The following is a 10,428-nucleotide window of genomic DNA, read 5'->3' as shown; positions in this document are numbered from 1 at the left end:
GCCTGTTGAATGAGGAACTGAATGTGAAATCCTACTACATCCTGAGGACTCCCAAGACCGTTAGAAGAAGGATTCTCCTGACAGATGCTTGTTTTGTGTTCTCTACCGAGCGAGCCCAGACCCAGGCACCTGGTGGAATCTATATAGCTTCACAAATATATATTTTTGTCAACTCGCAGCTACCATCCCTAGGCATCATCCTTGCTTACCTGAGTTTGTTTCCAGCAGACACAGTGATCGACCAAGGGCGAACAAAGTACTAAGGAAGGGCAAGGCAACCAGGGTGTCTTTGTGACTAATTCCTCCTTTGACTGCTAACAGGGTGGCTCAAAAACCTTTAAAGGAATGGTGATAATTTGTGCCTGATACACAACACAGTAAGGTAACTTGTGTTGTGGCACAGGGTTTGAGGAGGTAGAGGTGCCAATCGGGATCCTCCAGGGGCTGTGACTATCATGGGCTCAGAGCTCCTGGATGAGGTTCCAGTACTGGCATTTGTTCCTGAAGCTTCACTTTGATCCACAATTTATGTTGGAGGGGGGTGTACATGGTGTCTGTGTGTGTGTGTGTGTGTTGTGGTGGTGGAGGGGGTAGTAGTTGTGGTGATCCTCTTGCACCAATCTCTTAGACGCTGAGATTTCAGGTGTGAGCTACCACAACCAAGTGATTCTCATTTGTGGTGGAAAACATCCCCTCCATCAGCCTTTCATCCGTGTTACACGTCCTGATGCAGGAATGCTGACATTTAAAACTCCAGCTCACCCCTCACCCCGATCTCCCATTTTCTACATCTGTTTAGATTCAGTACGTAGACTGGAAATGGGTTTTGTCATTCCCTGCCAGCCTGCCTGTCTGTAACCACACCCACAAATGACTTACGACAGATGCACATAGACACATGTGAAAAAAATTCTTTATTAATTTCTCACATTTCATTACAAAATGTATGTTGCAAACAACTTGAATAACCTACTTGTGGTTTTTATTTTTATTTTTTTTTATTTTTCATTTTTTGTGTGTTTAAACCCTTGGCTTCAAGGAGTCAGGATCCCTCTTGTCCTTCATCAAGTTTCAGGAAACACTGATTATTGGAGTCAATAGGTTATCATTTTGCTATTTATTTTCTTCTCTCAAGCTCTGAAAAAAAATGTCCTCTGTATAAATTAAACAACAAAAAAATGTTGTAAATTCCATGTCATTACAGTCAACAGAAACAGAATGCATCCAAAAATGTGTGGCCACAAAACATCAGGTATATGTATGGAAAAGGGGAAAAAAAAATGACATTCTAGCCTTGTTAAAAGGATAATGGTCCCATATTTTTATTAACAGGTTAGCAAAACAAAATCCAATGGATTACAATATTTACATGTTATTTGAAAAATAAAGTAGTGATAAAAGCATGTCACAATTATTTTCTCTTTTTTTCTTTCGTTGTTTTGTTTGTTTGTTTTTGGTAATCATCGCAAACATCCAATCCAGGCATGAAACTGTTTAGTACATTGGAAATGAGGCCAATCAAAAACAAGTAAGGACACAAAAGAATCTTTGTCTAGATATTTCACACTTTCCCCCTTTTTTGCTTTCCATATGATGGCCCCCCCATCCCTAAAAAACATTAAATTAACACCCTACAAATAAAAATTTTTAATAGCAAAAAAAAAAAGCCGAAAAATTAAAACAAAACAAAACAAAAACAAAAACATGCTTTTCAAGTAAGTACTTACTTCACAAGTTCGACATCTTTCCATGGATTTTATTTGAAGCTATGTGGGACACTGTCATCCCAGTAGTCCCTCATCCCTTCTGGCCCGCCCCCCAACCCATCAACCCTTCCAAGTTAAAAAAACAAAAACAAAAAACCAACAACAAAAACAAAAGAAGGAACATAGTAACCAAAGGACATACATTCGCCGACACACATTCATCACACATGTGTACTTATGCACACACACACACACACACACACACACACACACACACACCCCTAAAACCTAAGCTTCAAGAAAGCTCTTCTATACTTTTTGGAACGAAACCCCTTGTTCACAATTAGAACATACTATAAATGTAGACTTGAGTTTAGTCTAAGATGCCCTAGCCAAATGACAAGAAAGGAAAGAAAGAAAGAAAGAAAGAAAGAAAGAAAGAAAGAAAGAAAGAAAGAAGGAAAGAGAGAGAAAAGCTTATGTGGGGAAACAGACCAGCTAGATGGAAAGAGAAAAGCCCTTCTTCAGGCTCCCTGTAGGATATGCCATCTCTTGCCCGTGCTCGTGAAAGGATGGCTCCCCCAAGAAACGAGAAAACCTCGCAATGCAGAAAGCAAACAAAACAGAGTTCAAATCACACACGAAAGCCAGCCCCAGTCGAAGAGAGATTGTTGGTGTGAGACAGATGACGTGTTCGTTCGAGAAGGAGCGAAAGGGCGAGAGGACCTCTTTGTCTGGCCCACGCGCTGCATAGCTGCGCCGGGAGGTTGGTTCTTTAAATTAAAAACAAAAGAAAAACAAAACAGCAACAACAACAAGGGACGTTGACCTCTTTGTATTAAAATTATAAAAAAAATTCCTATGCACACACGCACACACACAAAAATCCTCTACCGCTCCATCGACCTCCAATGAGAACAACCACAGACACACAAAGGACAACTCACATGGAAAAAGAACAACCGAATTTGTGCTGTGTTCGTAACACTCAGACCAAGAGGAAATAAACATGTGGCCAACGAAACCCCACAATCACCTTAAAATTAGTTCACACGAACCCTACCAAATTCTAAATTATAGCTGAACACTAAGAAACGGCTTACCTGGAGTACGGGGTGACAGTTCACACACACCTACCTAGCCATTAAAGTCTGTTTCTCTCTTTTTTTTTTTTGTTTGTTTGTTTTGTTTTTTACTAAAATAATTAAAAAAATCACAGTATTTTAAGAAATAAAACCCGCGTGGGGATTTTAAGCACAATTTGTGTTCCTTTCTTTAAAAGTCTTTCTCTTTCCCCTCCGTTCACCATCCTGTCCAGCAGCTCTCCCTACAGTTAACCCACAAGGGCGACAGGTAGTACAGAAAAACACGGAGACTTCCCTTGGTTAAGTCTGAGGTACTAGGAAACAGGTGACTCTTGTATGCAGAGCAGTTTTTTTTTTCTGTTCTGTTATTATTATTATTTATTATTTCTTCTCCCAAAGCGGCTGCAGTTAGGTCTTGAAAAAAAAAAGCTTAAGGTATTAAAACTAGAAAAACGCACGGAAAGTTGTGCACCCACAAAGTTGTTCCCCTCGAAGTCTTCTACTGTCCCCGAGCTTCGGTTTGCCACACACTGTCCGAGAGGGTCACGGAGAGCGCCCGCCGTGTCCGTGGAAGGTACTTCCCAAACCGCAGCCGACGAAAACTTCCGTGGTGAAGATCCGGGAAGAAGGATGTAGGGACGGGACAGGAGCCACGTATTCCGATCGTTTAAATAACTTTAATTTACATACTCACTCACACAGCTACCAGTGCTTTGAAAATAGATTGTTTAGTCCTAAGAGCAGCTTTGTTCTCTCTTCTCTGTCCCCTCCCTTCTCAGCCCACGCCGGCCCGCCCACATTTTCATCACGGTTCAAGTAAGGTTTGATAAGAAGAATTTCACCAAACTCTCATTCGCTTTTGGCCTCTGCATCCTCCAGGAGAGATTTGTCGGCAGCTACTACACAGATGGCTACGGTTTCACTCTTTAGGGAAAAGTCTATCCCGATTGGCTCGTCGTCTTCCTTCGCCTCTATGGAGGGCAGCTGCATACTATCGTCTACCATCTCTTTTGTATGGACTTCGTCTCTGCTCACTTGGTTGGTGTCGTGCAATGCCCTGGGAAAACAAAACAAACGGCAGAAACAGACATCAGCCAGACGCGGTGGTGGCACATGTCTCTAATTCCAACCATTACATAGTGGAGTGGGGGGAGGGGAGTGGGGGGGGTTCAGGAGCTGAGTACAAACTCACAGATCATTCCCTGGGCATCATCATCTTTCTGTTTTAAGACAGGGCATTCTGGCTGGCTAGGTCAAATCTAGTAGGCTGGCTAGCTAGTAAGCTCAAGGGATCCTTCTGGCTCTGCCTCCCCAGACCTGGCAAGCCAGATACACACTGCCATGCCCAGCTTTTGTTTTCGTTTAAGACAGGGTTTCTCTGGCTGTCGAAACTCTCTTTGTAGACCAGGCTGGCCTCAAACTCAAGAGATTCGCCTGCCTCTGCCTCCTGACTAAAGGTGTGCACCACCATTTTTAACCTGGGTTCTGGGCAGGGAGCTGAAATCCTCAAGCATTTTATTAGCTGAGTGAACCTCCTGGGCCCCTCACAGGTTTTTCCTCAGTAAACCAACAAAACTCATCTGCGCTTACTTCTCTGATCCTAAAAGCAAAGGAATTCGATGTGTATATAACTAAGTTGCCAGGGATTTTCTTTTTGTCATGTAAACCTCTTTCTTTCTAACAATTTGGATCCTGAAAAATATTCAATGTTGTCCTATGCTATGATTATGCCATGTTTTCTTTCCACCTTAGTATATTTTGATATCTCCTTCCCCGAGCTACAGCGGGTAAATAGCAAGAACTTCCTCATGTTTAAACCCGTCGGCTGAGCTCAGAAGCTTAGGTCCTGGCCAATCATGATTAAGGAGCAACTCTAGTATTAAAGATTAATCAGGTCTATTACTAAATCACCCAAACATACAAAAATCTAAAAACCTGTGGTTCTATTCTCAGAAGTCTGGACACCTTACGGGCATCTCACACAAACCATAACTGACTTCTCTCTGTTTGGGGTGGACTAAGGGTTCCTTGAAGAAGGAGCAATTTTACCTTCAAAGAGGTGAGCAGTCAGAACCTCATAGGAACGTTTTACCTCCTTTACCTGGGAGGCGGGTGGGATGGAGCTGTATCTCTGAGGTAAGTCGTGGGCATGATCAAGGCCATTCATAAAACGAGCAACACAGAAGCCAGAAACTCAGATCCAGATTCACATTCTCTCAGAGATGGGCAAACCAAGAGAGACACTACCCTCGAGCCTGGGGGATTGCGCCACCTGATCTGTATCAGGGTGAATGTTTTAAAGTGACACGGGCCGGCTGGTCTACGTAGGCTCAGAGAAAGTCTAGCCTCCCTCCCAGTTCTCGGTCACTTGGGACAAAGGTCTTCTTAGGGCCCCGACTTACAGGCCGTGTCTCAACACATGTCGTTCCCATTCAGAGCCCTGAGAGAACGCCCGTCCACAGAATTCACATGGAAATCGCTTCTCCGTGTTCACACCAGTCCCGCGGTCAGAAAATCTCATCAGCTCTGCCAACAGAAAGGAAGGACCTGCGTGAGAACTGTGTGCTCCCGGAATCAACATTCGTGGGGAAATGGCTCCTGACTTACCTGGGAAGCTACCCCGTGGGCCATCACCAGACTTGATGCTTGGATAGCTCTCAGGAACTGTCCTGAGTTCCAGTCACTTAAGCAATAGCTTCCATCATTAACAAATCTCCTGCCAGAAAAGGCTCCTGGGTCTCCTCTGGGATCCTGTGGCATCTATCTTCTAATTAACCCATCCCTTCTGCACACTCTGGGTGAGGGCTCTGACAGCTTGGCTGCTACTCAGTGTCTCTCTGAATCAGCTTCCTCTTTTCACCAAGAAGGAAAGAGACCCCAGGAAGAGCCCAGCATGGTCATACAGTATAGACCACAGGGCTTTTTACTCAATCCCAAGTGAGTCCGAAGCTTTATAACGTGAGTTCAACGTGTTCCCGGGACAGTTAGAAACCCTGCAAAGAACCTCGTGTGATGGGGCCCTAGACAGTGTGACGTGGGTGGGGGTGGGGGCCTATATAAAAGCGTGTCTAGTACAGAGAGATGGCTCAGGGGATTAGTGTTGCTTGCCACCAGGCCTGATCTGACTCTGCTCCCTGGAGCCCACATGACGGGAGAAGAAAACCAGCAACTCCTGCAAGTATGACCGCCGCATATGCCACTCTCTCACGCGTGCCATAAATAAACACATGGAATCGTTAAAAAAGAAAAGAAGGCATGTCCTCAGTCAATGACAGATCCTGGTCCAGCTGCTCAGTATTTATTCCTCAACCAGTGATATTCACAAATGCAGGGCCAGACAGACATTTCGGGACCGGTCTGCTGTACACATCAAATATTGACGCAGCTGTTTTGTTTACTCCTGTGATACTGGCACAAGTGAGAGGTCTGATAAACGTGGTTGTTTAGCTAATTGCTCTAAGGCTACACCCCCTGGCAAGCTCAAAGGTGAGGGCTCATAGGGCCTTTGTGCTGTCCTGTGTCCTAAGCCCCCAAGTCTTACATTGGCCCACGGAGGGCCAAGACCTCACACTGGTAAGCCATTCTGCAAAAATGATGAAGTTTGGGGGAAATCTGATCATCGTCATCTCTGTGGGCCCCACAGAGGAGATGTCACAGGAAGACATCTCCTACTTGAAATGCTCCCATAGCTCAGGAAATCTTCAGGACACTAACTGGGGCTCTGTTCTCACAAAAGGCTATGTGAACAAGGCCAGTTTTCACAAAAGACGAGACATCTCACAAATTAAGAAGATCACCACACAAGCCATTAAAAATAATTGCACAGACTATCTTCCTTGATTCTTTTCACTGGAAATGAGACAGCACCATCTGCTCCGCGCATTAATTCCTTAGCAGGGATTATCTTGGGCAAGAAATCAACAGAATGCCTTCCTGACTCCTCCCAGTTGCATAATGAGAGGGGGCGGGGCGGGCAGCGTTCGGCTTGGGTTCTTTCAATTTCTTCATGCATGGCTGCTCTCTGAAATTCCCTCTGAGCTTCCCAGGCAGATCTTGCTGTGTGTCTGTGTTGAGCACACTCCCCAGCTCTCTTGTTTGGAAAGGAACTGGGTAGCAAGAAGGCCGTGGAGCCCCCAGCGGAAGGCATCTCTATGAAAGCCCAGATTACCCATGAGGAGAATGTTGCTAGCACTTGCTCCTTTGCCCTCAGGAAACATGAAGCCAGTCATCTATTGTCTCCAAGGGCACATGCTCAGCTTCATCCTCAAAGAAGAAGCCATTCTACCTGTCAGATCTTAAATCACTCTCCCTCAGCTTGAGAGCTGAGCTAATACCCCCTCCTGTCCTCTGCCAGAAGCCAGGATGTCTGGCAAAAACACCCGAGGCTATTGTTGACTCTGTCTTCTTGGCAAGAATCTACTGAGGTGGTGGAAGATTGATTCTAGATGGTTTCAAAGGGGATGGGACAAAGGAAGCTGTTCTTGCAAGGACGGGTGGCAGGGAAGGAACGGTTTTGGCTTGCAATTCCTAAGGCACTAGGGTCAGTCCCCCATACTAACTTGTTTACCTGAGAAGGACTTTTGCGTCATGTGTTTAGGTCTGGTGGATGCAGACACAACACTTTCCAGTGAGAAGCAGAAGGCCTGCCGTTCTCTCTAGTTACATCTGGTCTCCTGCTGAGAGCCCAATGGGCAAAGAGAGTCCGAGCTGGACCAGCCTGATTGTTACCTTACACATCTCACCATGGACTGTGCTTCCTCACGGCCTAGGCTTGTTTCATCTATTTTTGGGAGACATCACTGGGGAAATAGAGGACTCTGGAATGCTGATGTCTTCAGAAATAGCATGTGCTCAGCCTTAGACACGAGAAAGCCATGATACCCAATAAGGAATCTTTTATCTCCTAAAGAGGGACAGCAAGGTCAGAGCATCAGGAAGAAAAAGGACCCTCTGTGCCCTCAGTCGGAACCATCCTTTCCCTCCCTCTCCCTGAGGACACTCAAAACAGTGCAGGGATGGTAAAAATTTGTTATGAAGAACATGTTTGTGAAAAGGTTTTTTTTTTCCTTAAAAAAAAAAAAGGAAGAGGAAAAAAAGGCATACTTCTGGGTTCACAATCATATCCTTGAGAAGAAATGGCGTGATCCACAGGTGAGCCAGTTTGGTTTGTGTCGCCTCACGAGCTGGACATAGGAAGTAGCTTGACTAGTGAGCACATCTTGACAGCCAGGCTCTGTTATCTTTGTTGGTTGAAGATTCAAAGGCCAAACTGGTTATCACAGTGGAAGGACGTGGCTGAGAAACCCACATCAGAAAAGAACTACCTACGAAAGACACCTGGCTCAGGCTGGCCCGATGTTCTGCCGTGGGCCCTTAGAGTCTAGCCCCAGGGTCCATGCACCCTCAGATTTCATGGCTAGGTTCCCTTTGATAAAGAACATTTTATCACTTGGGGGGTTGGAAGTGTGTGCAGTGTACAAAGGAGCCAGAAGACTGTGAGATTCAACCTCGCTGGGTTTATAGTTGAGTTACCTACTATACTCTAGATAGGTCATAGGTCCATGCCTTGGCTATCATGTCATTTAATCAATGTTTTTGGTTGTGGTGGGGTGGTGTGAGAAGGTGGCTTCTCACACAATAGGCAAGTACTCTTATCAGTCAGTTACATCTCTAGGCCTTTCTTATCTTTATAATACCAAATAACCACAGAAGAACCCCCCTCCCCCAAAAAAAACCACAATAATGTAATGTGATAAAGATAAAAAGTTTGAAATCAGGCAGTGGTGGCACACACCCTTAATCCCAGCACTCGGGAGGCAGAGTCAGGTGGACGGACCTCTGTGAGTTCAAGGACAACTAGAGCAACACAGAGAAAACATAAAAAGCTCCACATTCTGTGACTTTAGGATGATATTGCAAAACTAAGTTAATCAAAATAGCCTAAAATCAGATTCATGGATCAATGGAGCAGAACAGAGTCCAGAAGTGAATCTTACATTTACAGCCATTGATTTTTGAGAAGGTTGCCAATATCACGCAATTTACAAGAAAAGACAGTCTTGTAAATGATCACCAGGACAATCGGGCATCCTAGGCAGAAGGAAGAAACCAGATCCTGATCTCCCAGCAAGAAAAAAATAACTCAAAAGAAGAAGTAAGAGATTGAAATGCAATGTAAGCCCCGAAGCTGTAAACACTGCTGGAGGAAACAGGGAATCTCCATGACACCGGTCTCAAGATGGGTCTGAAGACAATTTTTCATGTTTTTTACATGACCCCCAAAGCACAAGTGAAAAGAGCAAAAAAATAGACGAACAAGCTGAAAAGTTTCTGAGCCTTTAAGGAGACATTGGATGAAAAGGCGCCCACAGAGGGGAGGTGACATCTTCAGACTACACATCTGTCACAGGGTCAACATCCCGGACGTATGCAGAACCCAAACAACTCAGCCAATACTTGAGTGAAGAATTTCCCCAATTAAGAAATAGACAAAGGTTTTGTACAAACATTTCTCAGAAGATATGCAAAGGACATCAGCTATAAAGGCATTCTGCATCACGAACAGGAGGGAATGCAAATTCAAGCCTTAGGTGCTGCTCCATAGCAGTTAAGAGTGTCTACGACCAAAAGTGGGAACGCTAACAAGTGTTGGTGAAGCTAAGAAAAGCACAACACTGTAGACTCCTAGCTAATTAGGAACAAAAATTAGGGTAGCCATTATGGGCCATCCTAAGTTCCTTAGCAAGCTCACTACTGGCTTGACACCCAAAGAAAACCAAGCGAGTCTACCAAAAGAGGCCGGCACTCCGGCAGCACTCACAACAGCAGAGACAGAATCCATCACTTTGTGTGTGCCCTTTGTGTGTGAAAGGAAACAGAAGAGATGACGCACACACCCACTGGTGTGCCCTTTACACCGTCCTACTTTAAGACAGGGAATCCTGTCGTCTGAGGCGACACGGATGAGGGCTGCACGTGAAAGGAAGTAAACCGTGTGCAAAGGCAAACCCTAAACCGTTTCACTCAATATGAAACCTCGGTCAAACTCAGTGACATGGGTATTGCCAAAGCCCATGGGTGGGCGGGCAGCTGGGGACACACTGGTCAAGACACCAAGTTTCATGTAGGTAGGAAGAGTGAGAGTTCAGGAGATCAATTTTCTATCGTGGTGACCATAATTAATAATGTTGCTGAAGTTTGAAACTGCTCAGTTGATTAAGTTCTTACTTCCCAAGATAAGCATGTGAGAAAAAATTATATTAACTAGCTCCATTTAGCCATTCCACAATTTTAAAACACTTAAATATACAATATTTTTTTGCTTGTAAATTTAAACCAAAGAACATACCAAAGTTCAAAGTCTGAAGATTTTAAGTTAAAAAAATCTCTATACTGTCCACCCTATCACTATTATACACCAATAATATCACTGCCCCCATCACTATTATTTGATAGTTGGTGATCTCACCCAAACATGAAGCCAAGTCCTACAGACAGGGGCCATGATCTGACCGGGGAACTGAGGAAACCCCCTCATGAGACTAAAGAAACAATGTTCAGTAATGGCCGTTAATATGATTTTCCCGTCACTGCAATGGTGGTAGCTACAAGCTTTTTCCTCATATTTACAGTATCCA

General features: G+C 44.5%; 1 protein-coding gene across 4 annotated transcripts in view; it reads right to left on the bottom strand.

The window, feature by feature from the left end:
• Positions 1-925: 925 nt before the first annotated feature.
• Znf462 (zinc finger protein 462) overlaps positions 926-10,428 on the bottom strand; it is a 136,858-nt gene continuing 127,355 nt past the window's right edge. For all 4 annotated transcript variants that reach the window (XM_026786575.1, XM_026786576.1, XM_005362195.3 and 1 more), the window contains exons 12-13: positions 5,194-5,317; positions 926-3,848 (exon numbers count right to left, since the gene is read on the bottom strand). In XM_026786575.1, coding sequence (XP_026642376.1) covers positions 3,641-3,848; positions 5,194-5,317 — 332 coding nt within the window. In that variant the 3' untranslated portion in view covers positions 926-3,640. The remainder of the gene's footprint in view (positions 3,849-5,193; positions 5,318-10,428) is intronic.

This window comes from Microtus ochrogaster, linkage group LG5 (genome assembly GCF_000317375.1).
Source record: "Microtus ochrogaster isolate Prairie Vole_2 linkage group LG5, MicOch1.0, whole genome shotgun sequence".
NCBI classification, from domain to species: Eukaryota; Metazoa; Chordata; class Mammalia; order Rodentia; family Cricetidae; genus Microtus; species Microtus ochrogaster.
The sequence above is the reverse complement of the archived record's forward strand: the minus strand, read 5'-3'. Positions and strand labels throughout refer to the sequence as shown.